Genomic DNA, 13,843 nt, shown 5'->3' with positions numbered 1-13,843 from the left:
TAGTTCTCCTAGCCTTACAAACATAGACGACTGTCCTAGCCTCTTGCAGGTGGGCAAGCCCAAGTAACACATCTGGGCAAAGAAGTTGAATGGATGAATGTGTGCCCCTTTCAGCCTGAGGTACTGAAAACTTCATCCTCGATTCTTCCTTCTCCCAGTCTTATTCTGTCTCTGGAGAATTAACTGCATATTTCAGATATTACCCTAAAGGGTAGTGGATTTTCTCCCATCCAGGGTTTCTGAGGCACCTAGGTGCTTTGGAGAGACACCCTGACCTACAGCTGACCTTGTCTGAGCAAGTAGTAAAATTTTTGAGTTAAACCACTGAGCCTTGAATGTGTTTTGTAACTGCAGTATAATATTGCCTACCTTGACTAATATAGCAGTGGTCTGCAAAATGGGGTGTGCAAGACAATCTAGTTTGTAGGATGACAATATTAGAACTTTTGTTTATAATTTTTATCTAATAAATAAGAAATGAAGCTTTTGCTAATAATATATAGAGATTGATAATAGCATCCTGAATCAACAAAGCAGATGATTGTGTGTCGCACATGGTACGGGAAGGTATCTTGGGAGAAAAGTGAGAATCTGCAACATGTGGGAGTCCATAGTGGTTCCCTCACTCATTCTTTTGCTTTAGCAGCAGTAATTAAATTTATGGATATTGGCCAGTTTTTGCCAAACTACCCTTCATAGAATAGCTAGGTGGCTTAATTTTCATGCAGTGAAACAAGATCATACGAATAATAATGCAATCACCTTTCAACCACAGGAAAATGATAGAGCTGACACAAGTAACTTCTAGTACTAGCTCTTTCACAGATGCATTAACAATATAAAAATAAATGTGGACTAATCAGATCTGATAGGAAATTGGCCACCAAAATTCAAAATTATCAAGAAATCTATTTGAAATATTGTCTTACTTTCACCTTTATTAATGAAAAGCCTCATCCTAAATGCATATAGTACTTCAAAATACTAGGTAATGACAATATGAAACCATTATGAATCAGCAGCAGTCTTTCCAGTCATGTTTAAAGTCATATGATATATACATTATTGGTACTATGTATAAAATAGACAACTGATGGGAACATACTGTGTAGCACAGGGAACTCTACCTAATGCACTGTGATAACCTAAACGGGAGGGAAGTCCAATAGAGAGGGGATATCTGTATGTGTATGGCTGATTCATTTTGTTGTGCAGTGGAGGCTAACACAACATTGTAAAGCAACCATACTCCAATAAAAATTAATTTTAAAAATAAAAGAATAGGGCTTCCCTGGTGGCGCAGTGGTTGAGAGTCCGCCTGCCGATGCAGGGGACACGGGTTCGTGCCCCTATCCCGGAAGATCCCACATGCCGCGGAGCGGCTGGGCCCGCGAGCCATGGCCGCGGAGCCTGTGTGTCTGGAGCCTGTGCTCCGCAACGGGAGAGGCCACAGCAGTGAGAGGCCCGCGTACAGAAAAAAAAAAATAAATAAATAAAAAATAAAAGAATAGTCATATGATAATCCAAGACTATGAAAATTTTACCAAAAGTAACAATAAATGTTTATAAGCCTCTTTTATGAGGTTTAACAAAAAAACTAAAAATCACACGTGATTAAGAAAATTTGTTCTTTTTGCTGTGATTTAAATGGCTTAAATATTACACAGCAGGCATAATCGTGACAAAATAAAATGGGTTTTTTGTCAGCATATACTGACATAGGAAACACTGCTAAACTACTGAAATAAGATTTAGAACATTATACACAATGTGGGAGGTTTATTATAAAGTTGATGAAAGTACAGATGTTTCTAACATATCTCAGCTTAGAGCATTTGAGTATTTGCTAAATTGTTTCAATAAAATACACAAAGACCTTTTTATAAACCTCTGAAGAAAAGAGAATTAACGTTTGTAAAGGAAAAATTATTTCTTTAATTTTAAAAATGTGTCTTATGGAAAACTAAAATTGTGACCACTAATGGAATGTCTGGTTTGATGGGGAGAAAAAAAGGCTCTTGGGGTAAGGATATCTAGGTAGCATCTCACAAATGGATTCACTGGATCAGTTCTAGGCAACCTCTTCAAACAAGTTGAAGCCTTTTCCAAAAGTCAGTCATTTTTAAAACCATTAATTATGACCTCAGATTGAGGCTGACCCAAATGATACCTATTTTCTGGGATTTCTTTTAGATTACTTTTGATTTAAAAGGAGGTGGCCTAACATATATACAATGGAATATTACTCAGCCATAAAAAGAAACAAAATTGAGTTATCTGTAGTGAGGTGGATGGACCTAGAGTCTGTCATACAGAGTGAAGTCAAAAAGAGAAAAGCATACTGTATGCTAACACGTATATATGGAATCTAAAAAAAAATGGTTATGAAGAACCTAGGGACAGGACAGGAATAATGACACAGATGTAGAGAATGGACTTGAGGACATGGGGAGTGGGCAGGGTAAGCTGGGACGAAGTGAGAGAGTGGCACGGACTAATATATACTACCAAATGTGAAATAGGTAGCTAGTGGGAAGCAGCCACATAGCCCAGGGAGATCAGCTTGGTGCTTTGTGACCACCTAGAGGGGTGGGATAGGGAGGGTGGGAGGAAGACGCAAGAGGGAGGAGATATGGGGATATATGTATATGTATAGCTGATTTACTTTGTTATAAAGCAGAAACTAACACCATTGTAAAGCAATTATACTCCAATAAAGACGTTTAAAAAAAGCAGCCTTAATTAGTACATATATTAGGTAGGAATTGTATTCCACTGCGAGTAACAGAGAACCCTTCTCTTCCCTCCAATATATAAACTCCAATAGGAGTTTATTTTATACTTAGGGAAAAGAAAGCCAGGCTCTCCAGGGTTGGAAGGGTAACTCTGAATGTCACTGGGAACTCATGCTTCTAGCATTCTGTTCCACCATCTTTGAGATGGGACTCTCAATCTTATGCTTACAATATGGCATGCCACAAATTCTATATTTCTGGCAGAAAGAAGGGGGATGTTAATGGGCAAAAAAAAGCTAGAACTAACTGAGTCTGCCCAACAACTTTCACTTAAATCTGTTTGGCCAGAACTATATCACTACCCCACTACTATATCACTACTATCTGACTACCCCAACTAAAAATAATAAGAAAAAATAGTTTGAGGTGTAAATAAGGTAGGAAAAATAAGTTAACAGGCTTATTCTTAGAAGTTTTCTAAACTCATTTTGACTTATTAGGCCTTGCCCATAATAAATATAACAACAAAAATAATAGTAACATTAAGAGTTATAAAGTGCTTACTACTTGCCAAGCACTGTTTTAAGTACCTTATAAACATTTATTCATTTAATCCTCAAGAGAGTCATGGTTAGGATTTTCCTCATTTTACAGATGAAGAAACTGAGTACACAGAGGTTTGGTGATGTGGCCAAGGTCATGTAGCTGTCAAGTGGATTATGTTAACTGTGTTTGAGAAACTGTCTACTGAATTAAAATGTTATCTGAACTCAGAGTTAGTGTTAAATTCTGTTCTTCCATTTCCTTGCTGTATGTGTGTGTCTGGCAAGGCACTTAACCTCCCAGAGCTTCAGCTTCTTATCTTTAAAATAGGGTTAATAATATCTCATAAGATTTTTGTCAGGTATAATGACTGTAATGTAAAGCATCAGCACATAGTAAGGACTCAATAAATGGTAGTTACTCTTTTAAACAAAATGTGTATGTTTTCATAAAGACTGGCTATGGTCAAGTAAAAGGTAAGATTCAAATTCTTTTGTAACCTTTCAATCCAGGGAAAAATAACATACAGATTTTAAAATCAGCTTTGTTTTTTATATGTTTTTCAGATCAATGTAGAACTGTGTGAATTGTTTGGTACAAAGCAAATTGTAATTTCTCATGCCTCCCAAACTATTAATCCAACTGTAAGTACATCTAGCACAATCAAAACATTTCTTTCCAAACACTGTGCTGACTACCCAAACAACTGGGATGATCACCTAGCAGCTGTTTCATTTGCCTTCAATGTTACTCACTTGGTATGTACCTTTTTATAATCTGTACTTGTGAATTATGACTATTTCTTGGCTACATAAATGTTTTATTACAAATTATTGTTTATTTTTCTTAATAGGAACCTACTAAAAATACACCATATTTTCAAATGTTTAATCGAAATCTTTACATGCCTGAGACTTCAGATATTCTTCGTGAAGTGGATGGTAGTAATACAAGTATGTTTGCCAGAATTCTAGGTGCAGTTAAAGAAGCTGATAAAATAATGGAGAATAAGACAACTTCAGCGGGCCAGGTGATTCTATCTAATAGAAAAAAACTCTATAATCTAAAAATCTATAGTGATTTTTTTTTAAATTTCAGCATACACTCACATACATATGATATACCCTAAAACCAAATTTTTTCTATTGAATTCTGTTTTGATTAAACAGTATGTTTATTAGCTATGAAATTCTGAGAGACATTAATAGGAAAACTACGTGTTTTGGAATCAAGGTAGAGCTGAATTCAAATCCCTGGTCTTGCTTTCTAGTTGTTTAACTTGGGCATATTACTTTATCTCATATATTACTTTATTTTCTTTATAAAGTTGAGGTAATAATACTGACTTTGAAACATTGTTTTAAAAAATTAAGTGGAATTCTTGCCTAGCTTTCAGTAGCATCTCAATAAGTAATCTTTTTATTATATTATCTGTATATACCTTCAAGAAACTCTAGCTCTTTCATCCCTTTGTTCTTTTTTTGTGTGTTTTTACACTTGCAGATGGAGAACAACAGTTTTGATGAACTAAATAAAAGCAAAATCATTGTTAAAAAGAAACCAAAGCAATTAAATCCATTTCATCTAAAAGTGGGTCATGAAGTTTTAAGACAAAGGAAAAACTGGTGGAAGGATGGTCGTTTCCAATCTGAATGGGTTGGTCCTTGTGTCATAGACTATATTACAGAAAATGGATGTGCTGTTCTGAGAGACAACACTGGGACAAGACTTAAAAGACCCATCAAAATGTCCCACCTCAAGCCCTATGTAAGAGAATCCAGTGAACAAGGTAAATATCTGTCACTTCTCTACATTTTTACTTTCTTTGAATGAAGAGAGAAGTTAAAAATATAAGAAATCTCCCCTGCCCCACACCCCTCCTTTGGTTAGTTTTTCTTTTCCCTTCTTATTTTTATAAAATTTTGTACAGTATTGGAGCCCAGGTAGTCTTTTTTATTAGCATGTGTCTTCTGGAACTGTCAGGTTTGTAAGAGATTTTATTTTGATTTCTAGTGTACTTTTCACACACTTTCCCACAGTTCATGTGGGAGACACTGAACGTGTTTCACAGAAGAATTATATCTTCATTATTTTCATTTTCAGAATATTTTGTCACTTTTAATATGAAGTGATAGTAACTAAGATAGATAATGCCAAAAACAAACATGTATCTGGAATTCTGTTGTGAGATAAATATATTAGTGGACATTTAAAAATGTGATTAATTTTTTTTTTTTTTTTTTTGCTGTACGCGGGCCTCTCACTGCTGTGGCCTCTCCCGTTGCGGAGCACAGGCTCCGGACACACAGGCTCCGCGGCCATGGCTCGCGGGCCCAGCCGCTCCGCGGCATGTGGGATCTTCCGGGATAGGGGCACGAACCCGTGTCCCCTGCATCGGCAGGCGGACTCTCAACCACTGCGCCACCAGGGAAGCCCGATTAATTTTTAATGTTGCATCTTAGTCACAGTCATGGTGGATGCAGGGGAGGGTGAGAGTGGGAGATACTCAGAATGCTATAAAGTGCCATTATAAGAAGAGGTAAATAGCACACTGGACAAGGTAATACTTGCCTCAAAATGTGATTACGAATAGTCACGATATCCTGATCTTCTCTAACCCTTTCTTTCATAGACTGGAGCTAAATGACATGGCTTTCAGATTAAATCCCACTTTATTCAGGCTTTTATTTTGTCCTATTGTATGTGCTCCCTAGAGTTTCTTTGGGGTGGATAACTTAGAGGGAATGAATTGGTACCTTAGCTAGTTAATTTTGTTTTTTCTATAAAGAAAGATAAAGCATCAATATTTGAATCTGAGTAGCAATTAAGGAAGATACAATTTAGTACATTTTTAAACAATATAAACAACTGAGTTATTTAACAGGCTTAAGTAAATAATAATTACAAAAATGATGATAATAGATAACCCTCTTTCTTAGGATATGAAGCCCTTGGGGCTGCTTGGTAATAGCTCAACTCTGTTTCTGATCTGGGTCACAACTCTAATGTTAAAAGCTCTGAGTACCTTCTTTTCTGCTTATGGCAGAACCAGTTGCTCTAGTAGTAAACTTAGCTTGGACTGTTCCAATTCAGAAGGCTCACAGTACCTTCATTCTCGTTGTTAGAAGACAAGCACTTTTATTCCTTGTGCCTCCTCTTAGTTCTAAGCTGCCCTTTATGATTTCTCCCTTCTGCAAGTTAAGTAGGAACAAAAGATTATACAGGTGCATGTTGTCCTTTCTTCTTCTTTTGATTTTCCCCTTAATCTTTGGCGTTTGGGACTTGCTCCCTTCTAATGTGTTAACCTTCCTTAATTAATACAAAATTTCTGCTTAAAATGTTGCTGTATCAGGATCTGTTTCAACATTTTGCAATTTGCTCTTGCCGAAGAATTTCTTAAGGAGACCTAACATTTTGCTGCTGCTGAATATTTCAGAATCCAATTGAATAGAACAATTTCTAAACAGAGGCAGTACAATTTTTGCCTCATGCTTGAATTCTCTGCAGATTATTCTTCCAGTAATACAAAGGAAATTGCAGTATTAGTACTAGTGTATACATATAAGGAACCTGAGATTGATGGGTAAAATAGTTTTTTCTAATTAATCAAAGGAAGTACTAATCTAGCTATCCTAGAGTCTGGTTCTTGTTTACTCTTTGGTCCATTTTTGTCTGTTTCTCTTATTGTAGAAAATTCAAAATAAATGTGATTTCTATCACATATTTTCCTGAAAATCTCCTCAAAAGCTGATTTTAAAGAGTCTTTGAACTGAATTTAAACCAAACAAAATGTCTTTGAATAGTCATCCCATTCTTTTGACATAAATTTGAACAAGGTATAGCCAAAAGAACTATGAATTTGTCTGCATGGTTGCTCTTACCAGCATTGAGATTTCATAGCTGTACTAAAGCTCACTGTACAAAGCAGATATGGTTCCGTTGCGAACTTCTTATCCATTCTTATCTAGAACATAATGTTGAGGGAGCACATTCAGTACTAGGTTGACATTGCTATTTTAAGCAGGCCTATTTGCCTTTTTGTCTAGTTCAGTGCCAGGCACCTTTTCAAGACTAAGTGTTTTAACAAGAAATTTTTTGACATACCATAGTGTCTCTTCATAATCGTAATGTTTCCCTTTGAAAGGAAAAATGTTACTGACCCATTATTCTATCTGACATAGATTTTGAGTAGTTTTGTTTGTTTTGAGTGGGAATTATTGTGATCAGTTTGTGTCTGCCTCCCCTAAAGGCTTTGGTCTGATTGCCCTTCACAGTTTGTGAAATGGTTTTTATTCTTTTATAAGTTTCCTATTGCTGCCATAACAATTTACTACAAATTTAGTGGCTTAGAACAACACGGGTTTATTATCTTACAGTTCTATACTTAGAAATCCAATGTAGGTCTCATTGGGCTAAAATTGAGGCATTTGCAGGGCTGTGTTCCTTTCTGGAGGCTCAAGAAGATGGTGTTTCTGTGCATTTTCCACCTTCTAGAGGCTGTTCACATTGCTTGGCTGTGGTCCTCTTCCTCTATCTTAAAAGCCAGCAGTGGGGGTAGAGTTCTTCTCACATTACATCACTCCATCCTCCTAGTCTTCCTTCCCCTTCCACATTTAAGGACTCTTATCCTTGGGCCCATCCTGATAATTCAGGATAATCTCCCTGTTTCAAGGTTGGTTGGTTAGCAACCATAATTCTATCACTACCCTAATTCTCCTTTGCCATGTAAGGTAACGTAATCACAAGCTTCATGAATTAGTACATGGCTATCTTTAGGGGTCCATTATTCTGCCTACCACAATTATGGTCTACATTCGCAAAACAAAATAAAGCTTAGTCCCTGTGTTAGTATCAAGCCCATGAGCTTGAGTTTATTATTAATACAGTCATCAGTTGGTATCCACAGGGGATCAGTTCCAGGAGCCCTGTGGATACCAAAATCCGCTCGTGCTCAGGCCCCTTACATAAAATGGCATAGTACAGTACCCCCAACCTTTATCCCCTACCCCACCTGCACATCCATGGATCCGAACCCTGGGATATGGAGAGCCAACTGTAGTTTTAGCAGAGCACCTCCCTTTGGCCTCTAATTATGTAATCTCAAAATTAAAAGTCATTCAGTTCTCTGTGTTAGTATTGGTTATCTGTTATGACAATTATATGGTATGTATCAAATTGTAGTTATTTGTTATTTTATCATGAGAAAAGATGTACTAGTATGGCAACACATTTGTAATAGTTTTAGGATATCAGGCCATGTATAGGATTAGTCAAGACACCACACTTCACAATAAGAAAATTAATTATTCTGAAACCTTGTACTTTTCTTTCTATTTGAAAAAATAAATTAATCCAAATCACTCAGACTTTTCTGAGGCTTTGGTTTTAACTTATTTTTCTCCCTAGGGAAATTTTAATACTCTTAATCTCATTTTTTTCCTCCTTAAAACTAAATAAGAAAAAGTATGTCAAAACTGCTGATAACACTTTCCTGAAATGTCTTGAAAATACCTCTGCTTCTAAGAAACTAAAGACTTAAGTATTCAGTCTAGTCAAAACTGAAATAATGCTTTTATCAAACATGTTATAATAGGAACTAAATCAATAGAATGAGAAAATTAAAATAATTAAATTCTATTGTGTAATGTGACTGAGTAGAAAAGTCCTTTAATATGGTTTTGTTTGTTTATTTCTCTTTTATCTTGGGTGCAAAAACTTATCTTGTTCTTTTCTATATCCCTAACTCAGGATTGTTCTAGATCAGTACTGTCCAATGGATATATAATGCAAAAACTATGTAATATATAATTTAAAATTTTCTAGTAGCCATGTTTAAAAAGTAGGTGAAAAAAATTTTAATAATATATTTTATAGTTACCCAATATATCTAAGATAGCATTATTTCAACATGTATGTAAGGCCTCAAAAATCTCTTTCTGGTAAGTCTTTGGTAATCTTTTTCGAAGTTAAAGAGCATTTCTGTTGGGTCCACTAGATTTAGAACATAGTAGGAATTGAAACATATTTGACCTTTATGAATGAATGAGAATTTTGTTTTTTCCTACACAAAGAAGGCTTGAAATCTCCAGAGTAGTTTCCCATTGCATATAGAGTGATTTGTGTAGAATTTGCTGAGTATAATCTTTATTCTCTACAGTTTTATCACACTAAGTTACTTTAAAGTTTATTTAAAAGAAACTGTGTGTGTGTGTGTGCATGTATATATATTCAGATATATATTGGTTACTTTCATATAGAAACTGTCCTCTTACAAACAGGTGAGGTTGGTAAAGTCCATTTGTTTCTAAGTCTACTGTAATTAGGAGGTTTTTACGCTCAAGGTCTTTGAATGCATTTGCAGGAAATCAAAGAACTTCTAAGAGCTTTACATCTATCCATAGTTTCCCTGTTGATACATGTTTACTGGACATATTTTACTACAACCTGCTTTCTGTATGGAAAAAAATTTTTGAGACAGAAAACTTCCTTTATCAAAGATCTCTGCAAAGATCCAATTTGGAAATACTTTAAATGCTATATTGTAGCTGCTGTCACTAATACATTGCAGCAGTGTACCCTGAACCTATGAAATTCTTCATGGCTTATTAGAAAAATTTCATCAGCAACATTTTTACCATACCTAACCTTTTTTAAGTTCTCTTTTAAATTACAACCTATCTTGCTCTAGTATTAACAAGCTAATAGCAGACTTTGATGTTGAAGCTCTAGCAACACATTCTAAAAGTGTTTCAATTTCACTGATCATTTTTTCTTCTTTCCCGCTACTCTTGGGCATAACACTTCTCATGGGTTGCACGATTTTTTTTTTTTTTTTTTTTTTTTTTTTTTTTTTTTGCTGTACGCGGGCCTCTCACTACTGTGGCCTCTCCCGTTGCGGAGCACAGGCTCCGGACACACAGGCTCCGCGGCCATGGCTCGCGGGCCCAGCCGCTCCGCGGCATGTGGGATCTTCCGGGATAGGGGCACGAACCCGTGTCCCCTGCATCGGCAGGCGGACTCTCAACCACTGCGCCACCAGGGAAGCCCCTGCACGATTTTTTTATCTTTCAGAATTGTTCTCTTGTTCAGCAATTCATCCCCTACTAGCATACAAAAATCATTTTCTTATCACCTTCAGTTACCCATCCTTTTATTTCCATCATAAATATGTGTATCTTCTTAACAGCATTTTCAATCTAATTACTACTTTTGCATTAATAAGAATTGGTGGGGTTAAACTTAGAAAGCCTCTCAAAACTAAAATACCAACTACACTTTGCCTAATGAAGCAGTAAATGGGCAAAACTAAATGTCCATACAAGCCCAAGTCTACTTATGCCATCTGCTGGGAGAGAGCGTAGCTTTGTTTGATCTTTTTTTTTTTATATTCTTTTTTTTTAAGTTTATTTATTTATTTTGGCTACGTTGGGTCTTCTTTGTTGTGTGGGGGCTTTCTTTTAGTTGTGGTGAGCAGGGGCTACTCTTTGTTGCAGTGCACAGGCTTCTCATTGCAGTGGCTTCTCTTGTTGTGGAGCACGAGCTCTAGGCACACGTAGTTGTGGCTCACAGGCTCTAGATTGCAGGCTCAGTAGTTATGGCACACGGGCTTAGTTGCTCCGCAGCATGTGGGATGTTCCCGGACCAGGGCTTGAACCCATGTCCCCTGAATTGGCAGGCGGATTCTTAACCACTGCGCCACCAGGGAAGTCCTGTTTGATCTTTTGATGTTTGTAAATTTAAAGTTCATAAATGTGTAACTTATAGGGTTGGAATAGATTCAGTTAGCTTTTCACATATTAGTATGAGGATGGGTAGGGTGGAATCATGTTCTGGGATATATTAGTAAATTTATCTGCTCTGAGAAACTTTCATTGCTCTCTAATCTAAATGGATGATTAATGTTCCTTTTGCTATTTCTTGAACTTAAAATTTGAGGATTCTTTAAGGTATTAAAATCTTTAAGAGAATCTGTTAATGTTTTGGGAGAAAATCCAGAAAGAGAAGGCAGGGGTCCAGGAAGTTAATCAGCTGTGGTGGAATAGTTCCTTGTTGTAATGAATTAAAATATTATGTAGGGAGAAATTCTTTTATATAATTAACCTTTATTTATGAAGATGCTGCTGCTTTGCCATGTGTTTTTCATTTTAAGCATTTTTTTCCTGATAGTGATGATAAATTTGCTCAAAATAGAATGAAATGCTGACAGGCAAGATTCCTTGTCACATTTTAGTATAGATTTTGCTACACCTTAAAAGGTCATGAGCATTTTAATATTAAATTAGACTTAAGTAAGCTAAGCTTTTTAATCTAATTCGTTGTAGCCTGCCTACTTTTACATTCCTATTATATAAGCCTGATTCTAGGAACTTAATCTTCATTTTAGTTTGTCATTTCATATTGTGACAATTTAATATTATTGCCCTAATATGGATTCTATAAAGACCAGAGAATTATCTAAAGTTGTAAATTTAAGGATTTAACAATTCCATTTGTTAATAAAACATCTTTCGAGACCCCGTTAATTCACCCAGAAATGCTTTGCAGAAGTATATTAAGAATATCATCAACATCAAAAATATAGTTTTATAACTTTTGTTTTTAATCTATACCATGATTCTCACCCCCTCACCCACACCTACCACCCCCTCCACCCACACCTACCAAACACAGGTCAAGAGAATACTCTGTAATGGCCAAACGGGAAAAGAATCCAAAAAAGAGTGGATATATGTGTATGTATAACAGATTCACTTTGCTGTACATCAGAAACTAACACAACATTGTAAATCAACTATACCCCATTAAAAATTTTTTTTAATCCTGTAAAAAAAATCCCTTTATATTATTCCTATTTTTTTAATTGGAAAAAAAAAAGTTTGGCTCTTTTAAAATCCTTGATCTTTCCTGAATTCTGTATGTATGCACTGTCAAATTCATATATCATTTTATTCATTCTTTGGCATATTTATTTAGGAGATACAAGAACCCACCAGAAATTAATCTTCATAGTTAATTTGTATTACTTGGGATTTTGTTCCTCATTTAACATTATTTAATTTTAAAATGATTTAATTATAATTCTAAAAGGCAAATTTATCTTTCTTCTTTCAGACAGTCTTTATCTCTTACAAGGTTCAGTAGTGGCAGATCATGACTACATTGGAATGCCTGAAATTTCAGTTGGAGCATACCAAGCTAATATTCTGGTAGAAGATGCAACTATTGGAGTAGTCAACAATGAATTACTGACATCAAGCAAGGATCATGAACTGTTAGAATATAGAAATGCCAAAATCTCTCCCTTGATAGAAGATCATAGTACTCTTGAAAAGCAGACTTTTAGTCTCTTGGACTCTTCAAACCAAGTCCTTGAGTACTTAAGTTAGTGAACACCAAAATTCCTTTAAAATGCTTGTTTAGAAAGTATATCTCCTTGAATCTTGTTATCTTTTCCATTCAAAAAGGTTACTTAGAAAAAGTATCTTGACAAACTCTTAATGACTAAATCCTGAAGATTTATTTTATAACTATTTATTTATCTAAAATTGTGCCTCATTTGAATGTCAGTGCATATATATATATATATATATATATATATATATATATATATATAAAGGCAAAGGAAGTATATTACATAGATGTCATTTTTTCTTCTAAAAAGAGAACAGGCAAAGCATGCTTGCTTCTTAGGAAGTAAACTAAATTCTAGCTCAAAATTCTCAAAACTTTGTTTGATAATAGTACCATGTTTTCAGTTTTAATTTTTTTTAATATTCCCCCCTTTTAAAAAATAAGTTTGAACTACCTAGAATTGCATTAATAAATATTTATTAAATGTGATAAATGGAACCTCTTTCTTTGTCATTGGAACTTCTAAAAACAATATTGTAGGAAAAAATTTAGAGTTGTTTAATGGGCTCCTACAGTGTATTGGTAAGTTCACCTTGTTAGACAGGCTCAGGATTAGGATCTGAAACTATATATTAGTTTGAAAACATTTGTGCATTTCCATAGTATATTTTAAAGTCAGAAGCATCCATTAATAAGATTTTTTCTGCAGTCTTAAAGAAGTAAATAATAATTATAAAATAACTGATATCAAAGATTTTAAACTATAATTTCTATGATATAACTTTGCTCAACAAATATTTGTTATAAAGCATTTTGAAGAATACTGTGGGAAAAATAAATGCTATGTGTGCCTTGTCCCCAAGAGAGACGTATAGTCCAGTAGGGGATATAGATCATATAAGCCATGTACAACAGTAGTTACAAGTTATGTGCTAAGTTCCATAAGAAAAGTGCAAATAATACGTTTAGCGAGGAAGAAAAGAAAGAGTTTATTTCTGGATAGGAAACTTAGGCTATTAATGGAAGGATCTTTTGAGCTTGACCCTGAAGAATGAATAGGATTTGGTGAGAGGGTCCAAAAAATTAGAGGAAAAGAAATGCACAGAGACAGAAAGTATTGAATTGATTTACAGAAAGGCAGGGCTTTTTGTTGTCTACATTGCCTCCGGTGTAAGGCAGAATGGTAAGGCATGGGGAGATAAAGCTGAAGGGGA

General features: G+C 35.3%; 1 protein-coding gene across 2 annotated transcripts in view; it reads left to right on the top strand.

Annotated features, from left to right (window-relative positions):
- GIN1 (gypsy retrotransposon integrase 1) overlaps positions 1–13,072 on the top strand; it is a 29,142-nt gene extending 16,070 nt beyond the window's left edge. For both annotated transcript variants that reach the window (XM_081233267.1, XM_081233266.1), the window contains 4 exons: positions 3,845–4,036; positions 4,132–4,308; positions 4,782–5,067; positions 12,390–13,072. In XM_081233267.1, the coding sequence (XP_081089393.1) occupies positions 3,845–4,036; positions 4,132–4,308; positions 4,782–5,067; positions 12,390–12,664 (930 nt within the window). In that variant the 3' untranslated portion in view covers positions 12,665–13,072. The remainder of the gene's footprint in view (positions 1–3,844; positions 4,037–4,131; positions 4,309–4,781; positions 5,068–12,389) is intronic.
- The last annotated feature ends 771 nt before the right edge of the window (positions 13,073–13,843 follow it).

Source organism: Mesoplodon bidens, assembly GCF_964165515.1.
Source record: "Mesoplodon bidens genome assembly, chromosome: 4".
NCBI lineage: Eukaryota > Metazoa > Chordata > Mammalia > Artiodactyla > Ziphiidae > Mesoplodon > Mesoplodon bidens.
The sequence above is the reverse complement of the archived record's forward strand: the minus strand, read 5'-3'. Positions and strand labels throughout refer to the sequence as shown.